The sequence below is a fragment of the Papaver somniferum genome, unplaced genomic scaffold (assembly GCF_003573695.1).
Source record: "Papaver somniferum cultivar HN1 unplaced genomic scaffold, ASM357369v1 unplaced-scaffold_45, whole genome shotgun sequence".
Lineage (NCBI taxonomy): Eukaryota > Viridiplantae > Streptophyta > Magnoliopsida > Ranunculales > Papaveraceae > Papaver > Papaver somniferum.
The window spans coordinates 315922-343423 of record NW_020647082.1 but is presented as its reverse complement, the minus strand read 5'-3'; the positions used below and the strand labels follow the sequence as shown (position 1 = coordinate 343423).

At 35.9% G+C, this 27502-nt stretch overlaps 2 protein-coding genes across 4 annotated transcripts; one reads left to right on the top strand and one right to left on the bottom strand.

Annotated features, from left to right (window-relative positions):
• The first annotated feature begins 11532 nt into the window (after window positions 1-11532).
• LOC113342593 (galactokinase-like) lies at window positions 11533-15862 on the top strand. Of its 2 annotated transcripts, none has more exons than XM_026587088.1 (13): window positions 11533-11841; window positions 12402-12588; window positions 12746-12792; window positions 12879-12973; window positions 13093-13175; window positions 13250-13318; window positions 13665-13850; window positions 13950-14084; window positions 14368-14502; window positions 14679-14749; window positions 15030-15107; window positions 15261-15402; window positions 15583-15862. In XM_026587088.1, exons 1-13 carry the CDS (start codon window positions 11645-11647, stop codon window positions 15691-15693), a joined length of 1536 nt encoding a protein of 511 aa, XP_026442873.1. In that variant the 5' UTR covers window positions 11533-11644; the 3' UTR covers window positions 15694-15862. The 2 variants fall into 2 exon arrangements, with proteins under 2 accessions (XP_026442873.1, XP_026442872.1); XM_026587087.1 differs by having other exon boundaries at window positions 11535-11813.
• A 4221-nt stretch (window positions 15863-20083) lies between these two features.
• On the bottom strand, window positions 20084-24157 carry LOC113342622 (F-box/LRR-repeat protein At4g14103-like). Of its 2 annotated transcripts, none has more exons than XM_026587106.1 (6): window positions 23888-24157; window positions 22504-23727; window positions 21184-21345; window positions 21033-21074; window positions 20634-20923; window positions 20084-20406 (listed from the first exon to the last, which is right to left on the bottom strand). In XM_026587106.1, the coding sequence occupies exons 1-5, from the start codon at window positions 23921-23923 to the stop codon at window positions 20705-20707; spliced, it is 1683 nt and encodes a 560-aa protein (XP_026442891.1). In that variant the 5' UTR covers window positions 23924-24157; the 3' UTR covers window positions 20084-20406; window positions 20634-20704. The 2 variants fall into 2 exon arrangements, with proteins under 2 accessions (XP_026442891.1, XP_026442892.1); XM_026587107.1 differs by having other exon boundaries at window positions 22504-23694.
• Between the last annotated feature and the right edge of the window lie 3345 nt (window positions 24158-27502).

Sequence of the window (27502 nt, the reverse complement as noted above, 5' to 3'; positions counted from 1 at the left end):
ATACACGCATGCAAGACGAGATTTTATGCTTGCGATAAAAGAAAAATTTAAGTGCTCAGTGAAAGGTGAGGCTTTAGGTGCTTTAAAAGTGGTGCGAGGATCAATATTGAAGGGTCTATGCAATCGTCATCTTGAATTTGATCATGTTGCTATCCACGAACTTCGAACTTGATCATGCCGTTATCAACGAACTTCGAACTTGATCATGTCGTTATCAACGAACTTCGAACTCGATCATGTTGCTGCTCCAACTGCACATAAAAGTTTCTTGGGCACATAAAAAAAATTTTCCATGCTCTGGGGAATTAAAATACTATACGAATGAGCCAAAAATCCCTCTGTTCGGACTTAAAACGAAAACGTTTTTGGAAAAACAAGATTTGATTGAAGAGCGCATGTTATTGCATATATATGTGTCAGTGCTGATTGGATCACGAGGATGACATGGAACTGCTAACTGGAATGACATTGTTGACGCGACAACCAATGGTGTTGACGTGGCATAAATTATACGCACGTCTTCTAGACGAGGCAGAAGACAAGATCTAGACGTGGCAACACACCTCATAGACGAAATTTCGCTGACTGGGTTCCTGCTAACATGGCAGATGAATATAGACGTGGAAAAAAGACTAAATGTAATGAATTTATGACGTGGTACCTTAGGTTTGACCCAAAAAGTCTCAACCTGGTTGGATCGGTTACACGTGTCATTCCCCAACTCGCTGATGTTGGTGCAACCCTTAGTGTTTATCAGAAGATGGATCCGTGGATGGAAATATATGTACGACCAAATTTCGTCGATTTTATGGATTTTATAGTCTCGATCTGGAGGTGTACGTGAGGCTGGACCTATGTGGTTGTACAATAGAGAAGCTTTGGCCACGGTGTCCGTGAGGGTAAATTACCCGATGGCCACATGTCAACATCTCAAGGGATGATTTCATGATAAGGTGTCAGGATATAAGCACCATATAATACTCCATAAAGTTTTTCTTCTGAATCGAGACGCCCGCTACAACATTACATGAATGACGCGTGTAAGTAGTTGTCTAATCAACTCCGACGGTCAAGTCTAAAAAGAATGACTTCATTTAGTGAAGGATCAGAAGAGGCGTGGACGAGTCTACATCATCTCAGAAGGCTCAGGCGATCTATACTATAACCCGAGGATGGTACAGTACGAGGTTACTTAAGAAGAGCAACACAATGATGTACAAATCGAGATAAATCGGAAGAAGAACCAAGCAGACCATCACGAGGGATCCACGAGCAGGAGCACAACCAACCCTTCTCTTCACACATACCCTGGACTGGAGCAAGCTGCCAATCGACTTCCCACCGCTTTAAACATATTACAAGCCTCTGGTGCTACGACATAAAACAGGGGAAAGGTATATATATATACGATTGAAAACAGAAATAGTATTTTATACCCTAGCACCTCCGCACAACATACAGTGTTCCCAAGTCCAGTCGTAAGAAGAAACACAACACACGAGGTGTTCCGAAGCTTGCCCGTAGAAGTAAAATAAGTGATAAATACGAGATCCCATAACAGGAGGTGCAGTCACTTGACGAACAGACGAGACTAAAGATGTCATGCGAAAAGATAGGTCTCTCCTAGAAGACATTGGTGATGATCTGAACAGTACCAAGAGAAAACGAAGCAATATATGAATGAAAGGACATACCATCATGGTAAAAAATACATGAATAGCTACCTTGTTCCCATGGGGGACGAGGAGGAAAAAATTTAGCATACATCGGAGGAAAGAATGAAGGAGACCATACCCTCATCACAAAAATACCCTTCTTAAATAGAAGAGGAAATCTTTGGAAAACTAACTAGATGACTCAAACCCAAGAAGGTCAAAGGCGCGACAAGCTAGAGGATAAGAATTCCGGAGGAAAAGTACAAAAGAAAAGACATCCTGTTCCCAGAAAATCTGAGAGAACCAATAGATATCTTAAAACGGGATGACAGGTACACGTGTCGAAAAAGGTGGGACAGTTACATTGTTTTCTTCCAATCATGCCATAGGCAAGTTGCAAAGAAAATGAGCAAAATGTGTGTGTAAAATACCCGATGGCCACGTGTCAACATCCCAAGGGATGAATATATGATGAGATGATGAGGTTGGAGCACCGAATCATTCGATGAGAGAAGGATTTGTCTCAGTCGAGGCAACTGCACAAGCGCCACATGAATGACGCGTGTGTATAAAGGTCTAATCTGCTCAGACGGTCAAGTCTAAAAAGCAAGACCGCATTTAATGAAGGATAAGAACAGAAGTTGGGTAGTGGGGCATCGTGACAGAAGACTCGGACGATCTATACTACGACCCAGAGGTGATGGAGCACGAGGTTCTCCACAGAAGGGCAACACGATCCAAAGGAGAGCAAGACAACTCGGAGGGAGGACCAAGTATGCCATCACGAGGGACTGTATAGAACGAGTCCGAGGGAGCCAAGACGATGGAGGACAGCTCACCCAGCTCGGATGATCAAGCGACTACGAGTTTATTCTATCTATAAATACCAGTCCATGTACCAGGAGATGGACAACTTATGTAATGTTAGATGGTTTTTCTACGGAGAATTCCTGAGAGAGACTTAGATAGAGAGAAAGTCAGAAATCTAGAAGAGATCTGTAACACTTTGAAGGGTAAGACCTTATAATCAATAAGAAAACATCTTCTTCTCCGTGGACCTAGGTCTTCATGGCCGAACTACGTTATATACGTGTGTGAATCTTTACATTTCATGCTATTTACATCTTGCCCATGATGAATCTTATATGTTTAAGTAATTTTTAGCCTTTAATCTTACTTGGATGTAGTAGTCAGAAAATATGCAGCTACACAACCATAGATCTATGGGACGTAGCAGCACATTTCTAAGCATCACCATCCATATTTCATTTCCCATTTGAAGCAGGGACCGATAATCCGATAATAAACAGCACACGGTATTCCCACGAAACCACTAATCAGTAACAAGGATAAATTGCAGGACCTAGAAGTGGCCCAGCCGGAAAAAAATTCAAACTAGACTTCAGTTTCTTAGTACGAAAATTCAAATTCATGTTACTTGATATCTGAAGCATAATTCTAACTTAATGGTCCCCTGTTGAAATGATTTCTCCGTGCAAATGCAAAGAACAACTTGTATAATCAGGTATAACCCCATTACAAATTACCACCTGCATCAAATCCAAACTTCTCATAAACTAAGCATCGCCACGTACATAACATTTTCAAGTTGGCGAATTTGGAGTTACATTCATGGATTCGTTCAAAGTTAAAACTAATTAGTAAAACACAAAATTGATTTAAAAGACCAAAATCAATAATTCCTGGGTGAAATGGATAGTTAGATTTTGATACTGTTTAAATGGACAAAAATGTAAAAATAGGCAGGATGTAACCAGTTTCATCGTGCCCATTTTCAAATATTTTTTCTTATTTTTAATTTACACAGGATATATACAGTTTCATCCTTACTATTTTTTAAATTTAAGTTAGGATGAAACCAGTTTCATCCGTACTATTTTTTTTGACCATTTCACCCAAACTATTTTTTACTCGTCCATTTGAACCGTGATATAAAATATTTGGACAAATGACCCATTTTCCGTTAGTAAAACAAGATAAAGAGATCAAACCTTTTCCTTATCATCAAATTTCTCAATGAAATTAGTGAGTGGTTTTACATACTGACAAACACTAGTAACATTATCAGTCATAAATGAATTAACACTATTGCATCAACCTTAAATCCAGCTTATGTTAAAAGGTCATAATTTTATACCAACACCAAGCACCAAACCCACCTCCATGAACAAGGACAAAATGTTTCGCCTCCAAACTAGGGCTGCACAACCGGTAGGGTGGGTAGGATATGACCTATACCCGCCACCCTACCCGTTTACTGGCGGTTAAGAAAATTTTTATCCGCCACCCTACCCGCCATTAAACGGGTAAGATCCTACCCAACCCATTCTCTGGCGGGTCGAGTAGGGTAGGGTGGCGGGTATAACCGTTTTTCCCTTTTCTCCATGACTTTCTGAAGTTTGAATTTCAGAATCTGAACAAGAAAAGGAAGTGTGCATGTTGTGCTAGTAGACCAACGATGAATTTAGAAACAAAATCATAACCATAAAAAATGTACAAACAAAAGTACTCTCAAGAAAAGAGTTGTATTCTTTTTGAAATAGACGATGAATCCCAGCCCAATTCCATGTTCTTCACGTGACCTTGTTCTTCATATAACAGTATCATCACCAAAAGCTCTTCATATTGACCTTCTTCTTCAATCATCATCTACGATGATGGAATAAGTACTAAGATCACCAAATAAATCTGCATACAAGTTATCTCTTGTTAGATTCAGTCATAGTAGTGAATGATTTGATGCAAAGTTCAGTCATAATACCAACATCAAGTAATATCACAACAAGTTTTGTATCTGTTAATGTTTGAAAGACAAAATAAGAGGCTAGGAAATTGCTAAATTCTATGAGTTCGAGATAGTAACTATACTTCAAAAAAAGTACAGAAAAATAAGAAGAAGAAACTGCTCCTTTGATAGGTTTAGAACTAACATGCAACTCAGAGCACTATATTCAGAAAAGGCAGTATATTTCAGAAAAGGCAGAAACCCAGACATGAAATAATGTTATCCTAAATATACAAGTGTTGAATAAGCAGGACATTATCTTATAACCTTAACATATTATGGCCAAACAAAACCATGTGCAAGCATACACAGGAATAATGACAGAGACCTAACTCTAATCATGTTCAAGTACCTGTCATCCTTTGCATATTTTTTGTTTTCTGAGATCACATCTCTTTGCATATATCACCACTACATCAATAAAAAGACACCAAAGCTATATCTGCAACTTCACGGTTTCCTAATGAGATACATTCCAGGTAGTTCTACAACACCTAATATAATACAATGCATTTATACGCTTGAATCATCCTTTACAGTCATCAAAAGATTTGATTTAGGCACTGCGAACTGTAAAACAATTCTGACTTCAAGCTACATGGCACTTGATTACAACAACATGATAAAATAAAAATCCTTGCACCGAAGGAGAACCAACAAATGTTGATTAAGAGGTCTCGGTATACTTACTGATGGAAATATACATATGGTTATACTATATTGTAAGAAACTGAAAACAACAGAGACTTGACAAATGTAGGAGAATCAATGTAGGAAAGTTGTATACCTGACTCTAAGACGTCATCCTCCTTCTCTTCAGCTCCAAATGTATATGGATCCATATCAATCGGTGTCCTTAACCAGTTTTGTAGGAGAATCAATGCTTCCACAGTTCGGGGTTTTAAAGAACTTCGGAAATGACCAAGTATTCGCTTTCCAGTACTGAAAGCAGATTCACTTGCAACTGAAGAGACGGTAATAGCAAGTATATCTCTTGCTATAAGTGATAGAATATCAAATCTTGCAGCATTGCTTTTCCACCAAGTGAGTATATCAAACTTCGAACCATTTTTGTTGTCTTTTGTTGGTGAGTAAATCTGTTCCGATAAGTCTCTTTCCACCTCTCAACATCCTCTGTTATAGATAACTGGGTTTTACGTTCTTCTCTATGGGACTTATGTCTTCTCTTTCTATGTGACGTAGAACTAGAACTAAAACTCTCTTGACTAGGACTACCACCAGTATCACCTACGGACTCCGACGAGGCTAACACACTTCCTTACCTATATATTCTGCCTTATAAGCTGTGAATAATTCATTAAAATCCTCTTTCACTTCATCTAACCAATTTTTTACCAATCTTTGTTTCATTCAAGGAATATCATGCACAATCAGGTCTTCTAGTATTACTTGCAGTCCACGTTCTTTTTCTCTTGGGTCAAGAAGCACAACAATAAACAATAAAGGATTCATGTTCTTATGCTCACCCCAATACTTGTTGTATTTAAGTAACATCTTCTCACCCATATGGCTTAAGTGAGTATCATGATGAGATTTTTTCCATTCATTTAACTCTCCACGTACATCACAAATTTCCCCCAAAAATGTATGCGAAGTGACATACGTAGAACCAGAAAACTCAACAGTGGCTTCAAAAAATACCTGTAGAAACAGTTTTAATTGTTATAGAAACTTCATATACAGATCATATTAACTCGTAAGAAACACAACAAGCTACTCAAAACATTCTTAGAAAATGTTTACAGATGGCTAAATATTATGAACTAAGAAATATAAAAACTACTGAAACTAAATTAGGCTACAACTAGTATACAGGGACTAAAAGAGTGCACACCGAAATGGAATCACTGAAATTAAAAGTTGCAATTAATATACAGGGCTAAAATGCAGTTATCTAAGTGAAATTAAAAAGCAAAGCAAGAGCTATTCTTTACCACTAGTATGAACAGGCACAGATTGACTCTTTAAAACAATACACAGAAAAACTAAAAATAAGGAATATAATTAAAGTAATAATGTTTTAAGATTACTAAAACTAATCAGTGGTGAAATGTGTTAGGCAATATCAAGTTTAGGGATATTTGATCAAATGGATATAATCATGCTGATAATTAAAGAGAATGAAATTTAAAATACCTGTAGAAACTGAACTAGGACTCGAGCATTAGCCCAGTCATACTTTTCAGGAGCATGCAGGCGAGGCTTTTTCTTCTTGGCTTTTCTTCGACCAGATAAGGGAACTTCATCAGCATCAGAATCAGAAGAACTTGATTCTATTTCATCAAGAAAATCAGTACTATCAATATCATCAACATTAACACCCATTACTGATTCATCGGGAATATCGAAGATAAACCTCTCACGAAATGATTTATCAGATCGTCCTAGCCTTATAAAGACTTTTTCGTATTTTTCTGCTGCATCCAACATCAAGTAAATGGAGTTCCATCTTGTTTTCACGTCTAACACTAATGCCTTTTTGTATTCCATTCTTTCAAGAAATAAGGCATCTAAGAATTTCTTCATTCTAGCAGGAGAGGCCGTGACGTATTTAACCACCGACCTGATTCTGCTCACTGAAGTATGATATTTCTTCAACCCATCCTTAACAACTAAAGCTAATACGTGGGAAGCATACCTTACATGTAAATGTTTACCTCCTACAATTGACGATCCCTAACTTACAACTTTCTCTTGGACATATTCAATTGCTTTTTTATTTGCAGATGCATTATCGAGCGTGATGGTGAACACTCTCTCAAGAACCCACTCTATCAAACATTTCTCCAATGCTCTTCCAATATGCTCAATTCCATGACTAGTAATTTGACAGAAACATATTATTCTTTTGTGTAACTTCCAGTGGTCATCGATGAAGTAGGAAGTAACTACCATGTAATTGTAGTTCTGAATGGATGTCCATGTATCGGTTGTGAGACAAACTCTAACCTTGTTCGACTTGAAATAGTTCACGAAATTGGCTTTTTCACTCAAAAACAGTCCACAGATATCACGATAGACGGTCATCCGCGATGGAAGTTTGAACCTCGGCTCAAGATATCTAAAAAATGCTATAAATCCTTCTCCATCAACCATTCAGAAAGACCGTTCATCTGTGATAATGAACTTTATCAAGGCTCTCCTACATCCATCTTGACAGAACGTAACCCCAACTGTTTGCTGCTGATCTCCCAGACTGCTAGGCTGACCGAGAGAGTCCAACTGCGCAGCTTCTAGTGACTCCATATACTTCCGACACTTGGTCAAATGCCAGTTCAAATTTGATGTGCCATACTTCTTACCACCATCCCTATATTTACCACCTTCACAGTAGTTACATTTCCCCCATTTAATACCATCTTCATCAACACTCTTTTGGAAATGCTCCCACACCGAAGATGTTCTGTTCTGCTTCATACTTTCCCTGACCTCAGGTTGAGAAGATGGTGAAGGTGGAGGTGGCGGAGATATAACAACACTTACCCTTTGTTGCACAGATTGATATGAATCTTGAGAGGGAATAGGAGGTCTCGTTGACATCAATTCTGTAATCTCAACCATGCTTCCTCACTAGTCACTTCTGCAACCAGTAAAGAATACCTCAACCAGTAATGATACTGCAACAGTTACTAAGCCTGAGAACAAAGTAGAACTTCTACTGTAGAAGAATACTGCAGCTAGAGAAAAGGTTCCCAATAGAAATAGAGGTTATAAGGCAAAGAACAAGTGATATGAATAGAAAGCAAACATTTAAGCAGAGAGTAACAATTGATATGAATAGAAAGCAAGATACACTATTTATGATTGAAACCCTATGATTTTTCAATCAATTTAACACACAAAAAAAAAATGAAACAAAATTCCTATTATCTTTTACTGAAATTGAGAAAAAATAAAAATTGATTATACCTTTCCAAATGGTGAGACTAGTTGTTGCAATGCTGCAATTCTTTCTCCGATTTTTTCTTTCCTCACCTGTCGATTCATTATCAAAATCACTAATAAAATCTCTGTTTATGAAATCTAAATCCTTAATGAGACTAATTACAAAGAGTTTGATGACATGCAAAGATGAATTTTTTTACCTTGACAGGTGCTCCAACTGAAGGTGGGGTTTCTTTTTTAAGCTTCTTATTAGTAGTTGTTGTTCTTTTGGTTGTTTGAGAATTTGTACTACTCCCTAAACCTGATACTGGGATTGGATTGTTAGAAGCATACCCATTCTCTCTATCTTCTTGCTCTATCTATGCAAGGTTTCCAATTTGACCCCTCTGCATCAAAAGATTCAAATAAACATTAAAAATCTGTGATATAAGAGGTAAACTGGGAAAGAAAGTAAAAAAAGGAATCTGGGTTTTACTCATACCTTTGAAAATTAGTTTGGATTTCAAATTAGGAGGAAGAACCACTCACTAAACCCTTCATTAGCTTTGCAAACTCAGATTCCTCGTATCCTGCAACATGCATGAAACCCTATGATTTTTCAATCAATTTAACACACACAAAAAAAATGAAACAAAATCAACTTTGAAGTTAGATCTTACCTTGAATCAACCGATTAAAGGGTCCTAAACGAGATCTGTTAACAAATTTGATTTTGATTTGATTATGCTTCTGCGTTCTGGGAGTTTCTCTGCGTAGAGAGTCTTCTGGTTTGAGAAATCAATTCAGTTTTTAGTTTTTACTTTTTAGGTTGAGGAAACCGAAAATCAATGACAAAGATTAAACGAAAACCAACGGCAGAGATTCATAGTATAAATATCAACGGCAGAGATTAAAAGAAAACCAACGGCAGAGATCAATAATATAAATAGGCGGGTAGGATGGTAGGGTATGATAATTTCGAGCTTTACCCGCCACCCTACCCGTTTACTGGCGGTTAAGAAAATCTTTACCCGTCATCCTACCCGCCAAATAGTGGATGGGGTAGGATACGGTTAAAAAATTGACGGGTAGGGTAGGATTGGCGGGTATGGGTAGGGTATGTGCACCCCTACTCCAAACCATTAATGTTTGCATCCTGTACGTGTTAATTGAAATTAGAAATAAATTTGATAGTATCATCAATATTTTACTTGGAATTTAAAATAAAAAATCAAACCATATGACAAGCTTGAAGCAGTGGACAGTGGATCAGTAGATGAACGAAAACAACGATAGGAATTCTACAGTATGACTTTATACGTATATACTTCCCCATCTTTTTAACACTTCTTACATTTGTATAGCCAATTCTATTGCAGGGAAAATGCAAAGTGCTTAAGGAACTTTTAGATTAAATTCACACGACAAAACATTCCAAAAAGAAAACAGGTAGTCTTACAAGTGCCATTATGAGATTGTGCAACTAATTCCTTGTAGGGGGTTTCAAAATCATAAGTAAAGTTACTGATTGAATACATTTACCACTAAAATTGTGCCTTAAGTGCAGGCACAAACCAAGCCGCAATCAAATAAGAAAATCTAACAACAACATTATACTTTACCTATAGATCCAAATTTGTCATTATCAATACGCAACGAATAAATCATCTTCGGATCCCGTTCTATCAAAAATAGTTGTATCTGTATTAAATAGATATGAAATTCGAGTTGGTTGTCGATTGAGAAGAAAGAAAACTTTTAATCAAGAACCTAAAATCAAGTCGATATCAAACATCAAAATAAAATTAATATGGAGTTAAGTATATGATGAAATTAGGTTATCCACTTACAATTTTGAATTGGGATCAACTTAGGTCGATGCTTCGTAAGCTGTAAACTTCATATTGCATCTACCAAAACCAAACCAAAATTAATTTGATAGATCTACTGATAATAACCGCGAATGTGACGGAGGTGGTGGTGCTGTTTGTGGTGGAGGCAATCGAGATGGTGATGGTGATAGGAGCGATGCAGATAATGGCGGTGGTGGGAGCGATGGAGGGAATGAAGATTTTTCTTATGTGTTAGATAGAAATAAAGAAGAAGAGATGGAAGTTTAAAAATGGGATTACAAAAATTATGTTTTTAATTAAAATTTCAATTATGCCATTGAGAGTATTTATAAAGATCTTGAAAAATATTTATGAAGGTCCATCAAAAATGAGGGTATTTATCCAATTCCCACTTTTCTTTTTCTGTACCTCTTTAAAAAAAAACTAGCACCCAAGAACAATTATTTTATAGCATAGGCTTTATTGATAGGAACTTAATAGATATGTTGTGAAAGGCACTCTTGGTACACGAATCGTCCAAGGAACGCCTATCCACCAAAATTCTACGTTATTATTTTTTTTAATTTTGTCTCGGACGCCTAGGCGAAAGGCATGGTGCATCATCGGTCTAGTGCCTAACAAAACATAGCTTAACAGAGAAGTACCATTACCATTTTATTGAATTCTTGATCTATGTCCTTGTCATCGCATTCATGGCCGTTGAAGTCTACATATATTCTGGATTATCAAAATTCTACTCAAAAATTCCGAATTCATAATTTCACTCCGTATTTTCTTCTTGAATGAGAATGTACCGATAAACAAGACAGGTGCGAGTATGGACGGTTCAAATTTTCTCAGATTGCTCCCCAGTTTGAAGTGGATTAAGAGTCCAACTATGATTCAAATATATATATATGGGTTATGTTAACTTGTATACCCGTGTACATGTTAAGGTTTAATAAATAATTGTTTAATGGTATTGGAAATTGTGTTTTTTTGTCTTATTCTACTAGAAATTGGTAATTTTTGCAATAAAAACAACAAATCATGTTCCTAATGTAAAGAATTGTTGTTTTCATTGCAATAAAACAAACAAATCTTGTTTCAAATGTAAAATAATGTTAATTTAATGCACTTTAACATGTATACGGATATACAAATTAAGAGGACCCTATATATATATATATATATATATATATATGTATATATATATTGGAGTCCAACTAGATTCGGGATAAAGATTATCCTGAAACCCGTAAATTTCTCTCTTTATCCAACTAAAATAATCCTTATTATAAAATAAATATATTAGATAAATTGAATTATTATTCTTAGAATTTTAGTCATATTATAATTGTTTAATTATCCGCTTCTGATTTATTTTTATTTATTTATAACAGCTCTATTTACTGAATTTTCAGAAGAAGTTCTTTGTTTTTTCCATTGATTCGTTTTTCAATTCAATGGCTACTACGACCAGTGAGAATGTACCAGTATTTTTAAGTCTTGAATCAGTATACGGCGGAGACGGAGGATCTCAATTAGAAGAAGTTCAAATTCGTTATGATAGTTTGAAATCTAAATTCCAACAAGTTTTTGGTCACCTGCCTGATGTCTTTGCTCGATCTCCAGGTTTGATCTTTTTTTCCATCAATTTATTGTTTAAAGTCTCGATTTCGATCATGCTGAGCTTGATAAGTGATGTGAATTTGGGAAATTTTTGGGTTTTTGAAGTTTTTATTGTGCTGTGATTTGAATGAATTTGATCATGATGGTGAAGAAGATGCTAGCAGAATTTGGGGTTTAAAGTTTACAGTTTCTGACTCGGATCTGACTCGTATCTGAGTGGGGCATGTTTACTGCTGAGATAATTGATCATTGATATTTTTAGGTTCGGTATGTTTTTGTGTTGTGATTTGAATGAAATGAATTTCACCATGATGGTGGATATGTTAGAATAATTTGCGATTTAAAGTTTACAGTTTTCCATGTCTGACTCGGAAGCTTTAGAGTCAGTTACACGAAATTGAACCAAAATTGTTCATGCCTGGATAGATAGAGAGGCCTTATGTACGTTGAGCTAATTGATCGATTCAGATATGGATGAGTTTCTGTCTTCTGATTTTTTGTGTGTTTATTTTGGCTAGAGTCGGTTGATATTAGTGTTCTGAATGAAATATGTGCTGAGGTTACTATTTGTTGAATGTACTATATATACAGGAGAGTGAACTTGATTGGGGAACATATTGATTATGAGGGATACTCGGTGTTGCCAATGGCTATACGTCAAGATACCATCATTGCCATTCGTAAGCACGACGATTCCGAATCACCCAAGCAAGTTAGAATAGCTAATTTGAATGAGGAAAAGTATGCTATGTGTACTTATCCCGCTGATCCTGAACAGGTATACATCTCTTTTCTTTTTCATATTTTGGAATATAATTCGAGCATATACTAAATTTCTTGTGTACATTGGTGTTCCTTGACCGATTAGTATCATTTTCTGTATGCGTTTACGTTGTGTACTTTAATAAAGGTAAATAACAATGGGTTACCTGCAGGACATTGATTTGAAGAATCACAAGTGGGGACACTATTTTATTTGTGGGTAAGAAAAGTTTTTTTTCCTGATTGCGTAGTCTAGTCAGATGATGGCAACAAATATTGAATTGCTTGTGTACAATGTGTCTGCAGGTACAAAGGATTTCATGAATTTGCTAAATCAAAAGGTGTAGATGTTGGTGTTCCAGTTGGTCTCGATGTTCTAGTAGATGGAACTGTGCCTACAGGTTTTCCCTGCACTTTCAGTTATTACATGCTATTTTAAAATAGTTCAATTTTGCTGAAACCGGGTTAATAACTGTACACGTACAGGAAAAGTTTAAATTTTTTAGCAATTTCTACCCAGGATCTGGATTATCAAGCTCAGCAGCATTTGTGTGTTCCTCAACCATTGCATTGATGGCTGTTTTTGACGTGAATTTCCCTAAGGTATCCTGAACTCAAACCTTTGCCATTTTATTTTAGTATGTCTTGTGTAGATGCTAATTGATTCCACTTTACAGAAAGAGATAGCTCAGCTTACATGTGAATGCGAGCGCCATATTGGGACACAATCTGGGGGGATGGACCAGGTATGATAAACTCACTCTGATACTGCTATTATGCTCGTTTTTTCTAGCATCTTCCGTTACAGTTACAGTAACTTTATATAGTTACTATAAAGTTCAGTTGTAAGACATCAATTGGACCCCATCTATTGGTTGCTTGCTTTTGTGTAGGTTGATTTTGTCATCCCTAAGCAAAAATATGCCACGTAGTCTTACACCCCTTGTTGCACTACATTATATGTATTCTGTTATAAGTTAAGGGTATGAGTTAAGCACCCTTATCGGCTGTAATAAGCTTACTTGTATCTTAAGTATAGTCCTCTGTCAGTTAATTCATCCTGGATGCAAGCTGATCTTTCTTTTCTGGCAGGCAATCTCCGTAATGGCCAAATCTGGATTTGCAGCATTGATTGATTTTAACCCTATCCATGCCACTGATGTGCAACTTCCTGCTGGTGGGACTTTTGTGATAGCTCATTCATTGGCAGAGTCTCAAAAAGCAGTAACTGCAGCAACAAATTATAATAATCGAGTTGTTGAGTGTCGTCTAGCATCTGTGAGTTTTTACCGTTTTTTCTTCAAACTGCTTCTGCTGCTATTCTCCAAAATCTGAAGTATAATAGAAGTTGTTTCGATGGTTTCTGAAAAATTGCAGATTGTCATTGGTATAAAGCTAGGAATGAAACCAGAGGAGGCACTCTCCAAAGTGAAAACTCTATCTGATGTTGAGGGTTTATGCGTTTCATATGCTGACAGTCGTGGCTCTTCTAACCCTGTCCTTGCTGTCAAGGTATCCATATGATTTCTCTCTGCTTAGGCTTATGAATAATGCCACTATTCAAGGATTTGCAAGAGGAAATTCTCTGTCTGTTACATTTGTGTGATCGTATAAAGCTTGCTTGCGCTATGGGTTTATGATAATTAAGAAATCCGACTGAAGGCTCTATGGGTTTTATGGCGTCCGCTTATTTTGAAAGATTAAAGGGCAATATGTTGTCAAAGTTTTTCTTTCAGTTCAAGTTATATTTCTTTCCAGTTACTATTGTAAGTCAAATTCTCTTCATTCTTGACAGGAATTTTTGAAGGAAGAGCCTTACACAGCTGAAGACATTCAAGAGATCATACAGGAAAATCTGGAATCAGTCTTTTCTAGTTCAGCATCTTCACTGGATGTTCTCAAGGCCGCAAAGCACTTCAAATTGTTCCAGGTAATTCTTTCGACACAATTTAACCATCATGTATCCAATGACAATGGATCTGGGTTTGCTTGTCCAGAAAAGTAAAGTTGAAGTTAATTGCTACTTACTGCTTTTATGATGTAGAAATTTGTATGAGTTTTGTTTCTTGCTGTCGTTTTTGAGTTTTGTGTACATATCTGTTGCAGCGGGCATCTCACGTTTACTCAGAAGCTAAGCGTGTCTATGCTTTCAAGGAAACTGTATTATCAAAACTAAGGTGCGTCCACCTTGTAAATGTGCTATGCTTTAACATCATTTTATATGCCAACCCATTTGCACACTGGTGCTTATTTGATAAAAAAACAAATAGTGTTTTCTCTGTCCCATAGAAAATGTGGTGATTAGGTGTGGATTTACAGAAGAAACTGTTTTTTCTTTCTTCTATCCTGTCATGTTCTTTTTGAATCTGGAATAAGTAATAAGAAAAACATAATTTGACAAGACTAGTAGTCTTTAAGTTTCCTTAAATTTAACTGCTGCTAAATTTGGTTTTCTAGTGACGAGGAGATGCTACAAAAGCTTGGTGATTTGATGAATGATAGCCATCACAGCTGCAGTGTCTTGTACGAATGCAGGTATTCTAATGATTCGCTCTTGTTTACGTGATTCATATAGATACGTATAGTATTGATGTATCTTCACACATCTACCTGAAAGATTCTTCTAGTCGTATAATGCTATCTAATTTCTTAAGTGTTTTTTGTCATCTCTTTTTCCCAATTCCTTAGTTGCCCAGAGTTGGAAGAGCTAGTAAAAGTTTGCCGGGACAATGGCGCACTTGGGGCAAGGCTAACTGGAGCTGGATGGGGTGGTTGTGCAGTAGCTTTGGTTAAAGAGAACATTGTTCCACAATTCATTCTCAATTTGAAAGTTAGTACAACCATCTTGCATTACTAGAAATTGCCCATGTTACTATTAAGATTTTACCTTTTAACATTTTTCCATATAGTCATGAATTGATTATATTCTTTGTGTTTCAGTGACTATTTCTGAAAGGGTTGTTCTTTTAACGATCTAGTCATGCTACTAACTGATATTTTTGTATTTCAGGAACAATTCTACCAATCAAGGATCGATAAGGGAGTAATCAACAAGAACGAGCTCGGACTTTATGTGTTTGCCTCCAATCCATCAAGTGGAGCTGCAATACTCAAGGTTTAGTCCTCCATCTGTAAATGTTGCATATACATCAATGTCCTTACATTATTCAACATCGTCTTGTAAAGAGAACTATCTAGTTTCTTCTGGTTTTTCAGTGTTCAATCGTTGAACATACAATTTTTTTCCCAAGTTCAATAAAATATATAAAAAGTTGTAAAATATTATGGTACAACCTCACATATCAAAGGACCCAAATACACAATCCTGGTGGTGGTTCGATGACAAGGAAAGGTATTAAAAATTGTACAGGTGCTAAAAGGAGGTACCTTTTTGGTTAAGGGGGGGAACCAGGACTGTATTGTATAACCGGAACTATAGAGACGATGGTAGTTGTCAGTGCTGAAAACCGACAAGAATGGTCTCAGTTACGGTTGGTGCCAAAAACCGAAACGATAACCATCGGTTTTAACCGTTTTGTATATGACGTTGGTCTTAGTGAATATTAGCCGGTGATTGAGAAATAAACAGCTTGAAGTCTGAACCTAGGAAGCGTCAGTTTTCTCTTTCTCTCAGTTCTCACTCTGAGTTTTCTCTCTTCACTTCTTTGGTTGTTTTCCGTGACTCCATTAGCAGTCGAGCTTGAGCACCAATGACAGCAGTCACACCACCACTCTAAAATTAATTAGTAAAGTTCCGCAACTTCTTCTTCCCTTCTTCTTCTTCAAGTTTAATCAAGCTAAGACTAAGTTACTTTAGATATTATAAAGGTATTGAATGTTTCATTCTATCTTATTTCTTCAAAGATTGTGATACTATGACTATGAGTGTTAGGTTTGAATACGTTTTGATATTATGAGGAAGATTTGATTTTATGAATCTGCAAATTAGGGTTTTGTGATGTTAAATTTTTCGGGGGATATTTCAAAATTAGGGTTCATTTTTGCTGATTTACATAGTAATATGAACTGGGTTATGCTTAATTAGGTCAATTTATTTAGTAAACATAGAACTAGGTCAGAAATCAGTAGTGCTGATTTTGATGTTTGGTATTATATGATGCTGTTCTTGACATCTTGCTCATGTTTTCATGTTCTATATAGATTATTATTGATAATCGAATTTAGGGGAGATACCCATTTTTGTGGTCTATATAGATTATACCCATAATGTATAAGCTGCAGTTAGGAAGTGACGGCATGTTAACCCTTCCACTTATATCTTCAATTTCAATACAGCGAGGAACACGAGAACGATCTTATATAATTGTGAAAGCTAATGAATGCTTGCTCTTAAGTAAGTAGAAGACACAAAATTTGGTAAAACATTGAGGCGGGGCTGTAATGTTTAAGTAGAATTCTGAAACTGAAGCACTAGAATTAATTGAACAACTGAAAAGAATAATCCAGAATAATATACAATATTTGGTTAAACAATATGTGTAGATATGTACACAGAATAATCCAGGGTTTATGTAGAAACTGAAAAGAGGATGATAAGGACGAACTTATTACTGTGGATTCTGCATGACTGCTTGTAATCATACATTATGAGTTGGTTTTCATGGAATATAATTATGATTTGTTTTTTTTGTTTTGTTTGTTTATTTGTGGAAAGAGTAGTTAATTTGATGCCAGAATTGAATTTCTAAATAAGAAACTAGAATTATGTACCTCCACTGCCAAGTCACTGGTGAACTGCGGTTTTGAATAATGTAGTATTCCAACAAAATACTGTATTTGTTTTGAAAGTGAATGCCTTAGCGAGTGAGCAGATGCAACCTTTGATGTATTTGGTTTTCAGTTGAGATGCTTTTCATCTCATTAGTTTCTTGCTGTTGTTTCTTTTGTATGGTTTCGAATACCAACTGGCACAAGGACTGTTGCTAGGTCGTATCAAACCCTTTGTAAGCAAATCATTTACCTGTCCCTGTAATATCTCATGCTCAGCAGGACTCAAGCGATAGTGTGCTTGGTTTGGTAAAGAGGCTCCAGGAATAAAATCGATGCAGTGTTGAATATTTCGTAAAGGAGGTAATGCAGTTGGTAGTTCATCTAGAAATAAAACATTATATTGAAATAATAAGGGCTTCACCTTTGCAGGAAACTCAATCATAGGCTTAGAATCTTCATGGGAATGTAAAGAATGTTGTGGGTGCAAAGAACGAATAACAGTGGCTACAACAACATCAGTCTGCGCACAAGAGTTTGAAGTGGAATTGGATGGACTAAGAACCTTGGTTTTCCCATTATGAACAAAAGTGTAAGTATTCTCGAATCCATTGTGAACCGCGTGAAGATCGTATTGCCAAGGTCTGCCAAGAAGAAGATGGGTTGCCGTCATATTAATGACATCACATAGAACTGTGTCTTCATAACCCTCAAAAGAGAATGACACATAACACTGAAGAGTAATCTTCTGTGTGCTAGAGGCATTAACCCATCCTACAGTGTAAGGTTCTGGATGAGAAGTTACTGGTAGTTCAAGCTTCTTAACTACGTGATCAGCAATATAATTATCCACACTGCCACTATCAATTATCATCTTGCAGATTTTACCCCCAATATAACATCTTGATGTAAAAATACTGTGTCTCTGAGACTTGCATTGTTGAGTAAGAAATAATGGAAGAATCATCCCAACAAACTCGTCTCCATTACCAAGTGAGTCTTCATCTTCGAACTCATTAAGCGCACCAGTGACTTCATTAATGAACTGAGGTTCACCAATCAAAGCATTGAATTTCCGACAATCACTAGAAGTGTGCCCCGATTGCTGACATTTATTGCACTTATCTCCAAGAAATTTTGTATAAGCATTGTTAGCTCGCTGTTGCGGTGGAAATTGTTGTTTCCTGTTATGAAACCGATTCCCTGTAGTAGGAGGAGTTGGTTGCAAAGAGTGAGACTGCTGACCCGGCTGAAGATCAACTGGATTGGCTAAGATAGGTGTAGCCAGAGGTGGAGTATAAGGCACAATATGGCTAGGTTGTCGATGTGAATGGCTAACATCATCATAAAGAGGCCTGGGAATATTCAAAACAGTATCTGGAGAAAAGTTTTGAGATGAATTGGTACCCCTGTAAGTATTTTGATAACGCCCTTGTCTGGATGGATAAATCCTAGAAGAACGAATAAGACGATTTTCTATCTTAATAGCTTGCTGCACAGCTTCGACCATAGTAAAAACTGAATGAGTCATACCATTTTGTATTAATCTATTCAGTCCCTCAATGAATCTTGCAACTAACTGTTCTTCAGATTCTTTGAGTTGATTTCGTGCGACCAAATTATAAAAATATGACACATATTCTTCAACAGTTCGTGCCCCCTGCTGAATGTTTTGTAATTTGATGAAAAGTTGCTGCATAAAGTCTCTAGGTAAGAATTTATCCCTGATCAAAGTTTTCATACGTTTCCAAGTATGTATTTTCGGTTTGTTAGTGTTTCTACGATCATCACAGATCTTATCCCACCAAGCTGCAGCTCCTCCTTTGAATTTGTATGTCACAAGTTTAACCTTAGAATCTTCAGGGACTTCCATGAATTCGAAAAAAGCTTCTACCTCAAAGAACCAATCAGTTAGTTCTTCAATACGAAAATTTCCAGAGAAGTTGGGAATATCAGCTTTTAGTTTATATTCTGGTAAAGAACTGTAAGGGTTGTGACCAGTTTTTAAACGTCGTTCTTCAATCCAATTCTTCTCTAAATCGTTCTCACTTTCATCTTCATCATCACTGTCAAGTGCAGGAGAAACTATCTTCTTCTTTGAATGACCTATGAAACCTTCATACGGTTTCTTAATGTTTAAAGTACGCAATACATCTTCAGGTACTTCATCATTCTGTAAAAACTGAAGTATATCTTCTTTAGTTTTTCCTTCTAAGTCTACAAGCTCAGGCATATCCAAATGTAGATTTATATGTTTTGCAACCTTCAAAAGTTGATTCTGCATGGTTTCAAGCTTGGTATCTCTTAACCCTAATTTGTCCTCCATGGACTTATCAAGAGCTTCAGTAATGTTTTTTGCCAAAATCTCGGTATGAGATTTGATGAGAGCTTCGATTGATGCTAGAGTAACTGGTTGAGCAGTCATTTTTTTTTTTTTTGTATACGAAAAGGAACTAAAAAAGGACTGAAAGGTGTTGCGGAAGCGATGTAAAGGATCAAGTTATAGGATGAAAACCTAAAACTAAGCGGTTGATACCAACTAATGTGGAACAAGGTAAAAGAAAGCAATACTAGATTGCTATAAGCAAGAAGAGAAGAGAATTCAAGCAAGAAAAGAAAGATAAGTTTTGTGTTTAATAATTTGATTGAGTAATAGATAGCTCTGACAAGACTTAATCTAGCCTTTATATAGGCTTGAAGAATAACTAAAATAGGAAACAGAAAACTAAAAGGAAATCTAAAAGAATCCTAAAAATAAGAAAGACTGAAACTAGGAAACCATGGAAGCCAAACCTCTAAGCAGAATCTTCTGGAATTGTAGTATGCCCTGCATCATTTGTACATAACCCTGCTAACAATTTTCTTCTTTTCTGAATCGAAATCAACAAAGAAAAATTGATGTGAAAGACAATAAACACAAGCAACTAAAAGTCTAAAACCATGAATTTTGCATCTACAAACTAACATAATTCCTCGTCCTCAGCAAAAATAAGCAACAGTAATGGTGTGCTACAAATTCTTGAAGAGATCCGATTCTACAATTCTGGGCCCAACAAATTCTTGAAGGGATCCGATTCCACAACTTTGCAAATTCATACACATCGACCTGAAAAGAATGGTTGGGATGAAGAATAACTGAAATATTAGAGATATATATATGAAGTCATCAATAAGTTTATTGAGGCAAATAATTATAGTGCAACGGGTAAAAGGATTGAAGTTCATCTATCATTCATTATCTATTAACTAGCAATAAAAATGAGATATTCCATCGACATTAAAATTAGAATGCACAAAAAGAGATATAAAATTGATCTCACAAAATCAACTTACTCATAAATTTAACAAGATAAGGATTTTCTTAGAGGCTGTAGGAAATTTTAGCAGCATCTCACTAAATTTCATCATCCGTTTCTTCCTTTGCGAGCCTTGTTCAGTTCACAACTGCTGATGACCACTTTCTCCAAGCCTGTGGCATGTTTCAATAGAATCTCTAAAAACTTCAGTTCAGTAACATATCCACTAAGACCTTTAATCTCGACAAACTTTACTTGACATATCATGCACGACATAGACAACCCTGCATCCCAGTAGTCTCCTATGTTCTCTGGATTAAATTTGACCTAGATAACAATAAACAGATAAAATATTAGAACTAACCACACGCTATAGCTCTCAGATTTGCGGTTCAATAATTATGAAAAATTCATATAAATGCTTCATGATGAATACCTCGTCACAATATGGATACAGTAGAGGATTCAAAAAATTTCCCTGGATATTGAGCATTGCCAAACGTTAAATAAAGAAACTTATCTTGACTGAAAAACCGGTTACTTGATATGAAAACATAAAGAGTAATGAATATGAATTAAGTTAAAACCTGTGACCACAAGGAAATAGATTCTATTCTAGGAGAACTCTTTAGTATGGAGAATATTGAATGCAGGCATTCCGCCGTCAGGTAGGCATCGAGCTCCAACTGTTGCAAATTATAATATTCCGGCAGTTGAGTGTCTAATATATCAGGAGCTCCACCTAAAGCCTATGGTGGATAAAAAATATAATCAGTGAAATGTGTCATTCAGATTAAAGTTGCACTACAACATTCACAAGAAGAACCATTTCTAAAAACAATAAGAAATATGCATCCTATGGTGGTGAGTCTGGTGCCTGGTGCGTGGTACAAAAGCTGCCTAGCTTAACAACCAACTCCATATTAAGTTACATAATACATATCTAGCATCCTTCCTTTCCAGTTACAAGAAAATGCATTAAAGGTCTAAAATATATTGGTCAAGAGCAACATATAGCTCAGTTCTTGTCAATTTTGAGGTTTACAACATAGATTAGTGAAGGACTCTAATTCTATTTTGTTTTTTGCAGAGTAAACTAGCAGAAGTAGCATTGACATGGGTAGAGATTCATATCAAGCATCCTCGTCAACAAAGCAGGAACCATGGTTTCCAAAACGGTGTTAAGGCAAAACCAATTAATACATCCAATTAAAGGTCAGCGCATGGAACTATCAGGAGTTTACCGAAGGGGTTACCCCAAATATATTCACAAAATTGATTAAAAAGACCAAAATCAATAATTCTTGGGTGAAAAAGATTTGTACATTCTGATACTGTTTAAATGGACAAAAATTAAAAAGATATTGTTTAAATGGACAAAAATATAAAAATAGCCAGGATGTAACCAGTTTCATCCTACTCATTTTCAAATATTTTTAATATATATCAGGATGCATCCAGTTTCATCCTTGTTATTTTTTAAGTTTAAGCCGCGATGAATCCAGTTTCATCCTTGTTTTTTTTTTGTTCATTTCACCCATACTAATTTTTACTCGTCCATTTGAATCATGTTTTAAAATTTTTTGGACAAATGACCCGTTTTCCGAAATATATTTGGGTGAGCTTCATAGGTAATGTAAGGGTCAATTACTCTTATTTATGGTCTCTAGTTTCATATATTCCATGATCTGTTTTTTGTTTTAATTTTCTTCTTTCAGTAGATGCATCCATGGAAAACCCTCGACAGGTTTCCTATAGGTTATAAACACATGGCAAACGATATCCGCAATTCCTATATCCTACACAGACGCATAATGCATAATTGTAAAAGCCTAAAACAAAGCCTGATATGTCCACCTGATTGACATTGAAACTATTTATGTTGACAAGAAGGTTAGAGGCCATACCTTGAGGACAGAATCATGTAACTTTAGGACTTTCACACTATGAATTCCTCGCAAAAGTCCCATCGTACCCTGGGCATACATTTCTTTCTTCTCTTCACAAATTTCTGTAGAATATATTGATACTCGATCTTCAGATTTCACATTCATCTCAATGTCAGCAATGGCTAGAGATGAAAGATTCTCTAGAGTGAAACTTGTTGACACATGACCGTTGAAAATGAAGGATGACAGACTTGGAGCATGCAGTTTAACCTCACAATTGCTTTTATAATACCGACTATTACCGCTTTCCCAACTCTGACTATTAAATTTAAAATACTTCAGTTTAGGCAAAGAAATTTGTAAATTCATGTTATGAATTCCGAAAGACCCCGTTTCCATGATCAACGATTCTAGAGAAGGAAAACTTGCAAAGAACCTATTTGTTAGTTTTTCATTATAAAACGCCATGTCATGAAGACTCAGACGCAATGATTTGAGCCGAGGTAAACTCATTTTATGAGGCAGGATAATCCTGCTGTCACCATATTCCCAACCCCACAGTCCCAGCTCCATTTTTGTCAACGATTGACAAGTACATAAACAAGGAGGAATCACAAAACCGTTCTCGCTCTTAAACAATACGCCTTCAACATAGCTCCTAAATATTAGCACTTGAACATTACCATTGACAGCAGTATCAATCCAATTATGTATTTCACTAACATCCGGACGAAATCTAACAAACTCAATATGAAACCTTTGTATATCATAGTCGCCTCGAAGATTGAGTACTTGGTTAACAAATTTGATGTAGCGCTTGGTGGCTCTTTCTAGTTTTTCCTCCGTGCTTTCTTGATAATCGTAACATTCGTCACTGAATTCTTGATCTGGTTCTTCTTCTTTATAATAGTGAATTGAGTCATCGAACTTTAGGAGGGGCATAGAAGTCCAGATATATCGCCATCTTCTAGACAAAATACAAGTCTGAACCGCATATTCGATATCCATGAAAGATAGGATATGGTGAATTAGAGAATCCGGTAATTCGCTGATCCTATCTTCTTCTATCCCACTGCTGATCCTATCTTCTACTATTCTACTACTGATCCTATCTTCTTGTATTTCGGAAGAAGAACTTGAATCGTTTCCTCTATCCATTTTATGAGATGCCCAAAAGTTTGATGAAGATTCAACAATTTTCGCTAAAAACTGAAGATTGCGATGAAAAGAAGTTAAAGCAACCTAATAAAAATGATAAACAATCAATGAATAAGGGATTTAACAATCATGATTAATCTAGTCTAGTGATTTCTAACAAGGAGGAACGAAAATTAAGATTCAGTTAACCTAGAAATGTTATCTGACTAAAGTAATATCAATAGAGGGAAAGCACGAACAATACCAGAGATGAGAATGAAATCTTGAATTTGTTCATCATTGCGAAGAAGAATGAAGATCCTGTATTCGTTGATGTCAAAGAAATAATGAACGATACCTGAGAGTATAAGAAAAAAGTGATCCTGTATTCGTTGATTATCACAAGAAGGAGAAAATGATTGAATTTGAAGGTTGCGTTTGTATTCTGGTGAAAAGGGAATGAGAGAAAACTCAAAAATCTCTTCTTCGTACATCTACTTTTAGTCTTGACTGACTGTTTCACTACTTTTACTTTGTTGTTATGGCCGACCAAATGACGTCCTTCCACCTCTGTGAGGATGAGAATCGAATAAACCCCAAAAATCTTTCTTTTTTCTTTTTTTTTTTATAAAAATGTTCTTTCTTTTTGACCAATTAGGATTTATTTAAATTCTTTTAGCATTACTTTATCTTTTTTAATCAATAAAGGAGTGATTACCATTATCACGCCAGTGGCTTTATCTTGAGGTTATGGATGATGTTCTTAAAACTCGGCCACCATGGTTACCAAGTGATGCATAGAGATCTGTAGTTGTCCAAGAAGGAACTGAAATGAGAGAAAAGAAAAAGAAAACTGCTGCTTTTTATATGGGTTTAGATTTAGATATATCTACCCTTAGTTTGGGGTTTAGAATCATCCTTGATTTATTTCTTGGTGAGTTGATCTAACGGATAATATAATATTGTACGACTGAGTGACCGTATTTGCTGGCAGACATTTCTTTCTATTTACACGTCTGTAATTATGTGTACTCTTATTCCACTGGGGATGAATACTGCTCAATGAAGGGGACTCTAGCTAGATGTAGATCTTGAAAAATAAAATCCACCTTAATTAACAAAAAGGAAAATGAGTCATTTGTCCAAATATTTTTAAATCACGATTCAAATGGACAAGTAAAAAATAGTTTGGGTGAAATGGCCAAAAAACAAAATAGTAGATTTAAAAAATAGTAAGGATGAAACTGGATATATCCTGTGTAAATTAAAAATAAGAAAAAATATTTGAAAATGGTCACAATGAAACTGGTTACATCCTGCCTATTTTTACATTTTTGTCCATTTAAACAGTATCAAAATCTAACTGTCCATTTCACCCAGGAATTGTTGATTTTGGTCTTTTTAATCAATTCTGTGTTAACAAAACAATGCATAGATTTATTGGGCTATGATTTACAAGAAGTCAAGTACGAAATGCTGTTAAATTAAACAAAGCATAGATGAACAACTTGCTTCACAGAGAATAGTAGTGACTCTCGTATGAGATCCTTACACTTGGTAAAGCTATAAGTGTACAACAATTATTTTTTGAAATTCAGTAATATCTTATGGAAAAGCTTTACAAGAGTACACATGTCTTTCTTTTGATAGACATAAATGAAAATGGATCATTAGTGAAAGACATAATATCGTTCATTACACAGTAGAATCACCGGTTTTGGAATCCAATTTCTTAGTCCGTGCTTGAGCTTGAATATCTGGTTAACTAACTTAATATCATACTTCAAGAGGCGAATATCGGATCCTCGTGACTGGTAATCTTAAATTAAGAACCAAACTAAAGATGGCAACTTCTCCCATACAAACTGATTAACACTATGTAGAAAATTATAATTAAATATTCGCATACATTACATTAGATTACAAAGGGATCTGACTTATCTTCTAGAGTAAAAGGTAATCATCCAAACTAGAGTAGAAAATAAAATAAGAAAGCATCTTAATCTCGATTACAGAAACAATTAATTAGATATTTTTCAAAGAAAAAGAACTTCCTAATGCAACCAAAAGCAAAGAAGTTTTAGATCAGAAACTAAACATCCAAGTAATAAGGATGAATTTCTCTACAAGCCCATATTTTTTTGCTTCTTTTCTTCTACCACGGCGGAGTAGATAAGGACCATAATTTCTGCCGCACAGATCAATGAACATTACAGAAAAATCTCTGTACCATGACGTTTTGAATATATTTTAACTTTTTGAGAGGAGAAACTGTCCCGCGTATGAGAACATTGTGGTCGCTAGTGAATTAAATAATGCGCCACAATTTTGAAGTCAAACGAAGGGATCTGTTTTCCTGTTTATGGTTTCTTTGTTTTGCCTATGCTGGGAGGAAGGAAACTGAAAAATAGGGTAAGAGAAAACTACTTCTTATAAGGGTTTACAGATCTGCCCCATCAATTTAGAGTTTAATATGGCCGTTGATTTGTTCTTTGGTATATGATCTGACGAATGATTTGTAGTATATAGGCTGACCGTAATATCTGAACACTCTCTAATTTATTGAAGAGAATAATCACGTCTTATATGACAAAAGGTTCATATGTGACTTCTCAAGACAAAATTTGACTAGTATATTAGTATACCTGTCCACCATGTATCTAGCTTTTTATGTTCTTTTTTTTACGTTCTAAGTTAGCTTCTTATGTTCTAAGTAAGCTCTCCTGAATAAGCATTTTAGAAATTTAACTATTTTCAATTCATTTCTCATCCTATTCCTGGTAAGTAAGGGGCAAAATCATGTCAATGAGAGAAAACCACACAGTAAATTTCAAGTAAACCAGCTATCTCAGACAGCGTCCGCCCTGAGGCAAGGTCAACGAAGGTTGACTTTGGGGAAGCAACACAACAGGGGCAGCAAATATAGTTTTTGGTTCAGGGAGTTTTGTGCTAAAATTAAAATATGACGGCTTAAATCGTGATTACACAAAATAAAAGGATATATTCCTAATAGATTTAGGAGTATATTGAAAATATGTAATTACTGTAATGGCTTATTAATAATTATATAATAAGTCTTATATATTACAGATTTACTGAGAATGAAAGACTTAATCAAGTCTCTTTCGACTGTCTTTCTAGAAAAAAAACTTCATCTCCTTTGTGGTTCTTAATTCTTCCCCTACGCCATCATTATGATAATCCACTTGATTCACCATCTCCACGGTAAGCAAAATTAAATCCCAAATTCAATCATGAGAATAGATTTGCTTGCCGTTTTTGTTTGTTGAGCATTTTTCTTTTATTTGGATTAATTGCAGGTATGATTCTAACAAGAAAGGGGAAACATTTTTTGGTTTTGTTTGGGGCAGCAAAATGTCAGGGCCGGCTCTCGGACTTTCAAAATTCAAACCTCTTGTACCCTGTGCAGTTCACATCCTAACTAGAGTTTCTACCTTTTCTTTCTCTAATCCCATGTTCTCTAGCTTTGCCTTCCTTTCGAGCTGCATTAAAGATCCGTAATCCTCACCTACACCATAATCGGTGTCTCAAAAAGCTGAATAGTGTATCGGGCATATAGGCTCAGTGGGCTTTGTTCAAATCCATTTGGAATATTTCAAACGGGCATTTTAGTAAAGAATGATTTTTTAGGGACCATATATGGTTTTTTCGAGGGGATCATGGTTTTATTAGGGCACCTTCCCTATAGTTATATGAGGTGTCCTAAAGTATTAAAATGACTAACCTACCCTTAACCTAATTTAATTTACAACCAACCTAATAACCACCTATATATATAACCACCACCTCCTCCCACCACCACCACCCACCGCCGTCGCCGCCCATCACCGCCGATTACCACTGCCACCACCACCTCCGA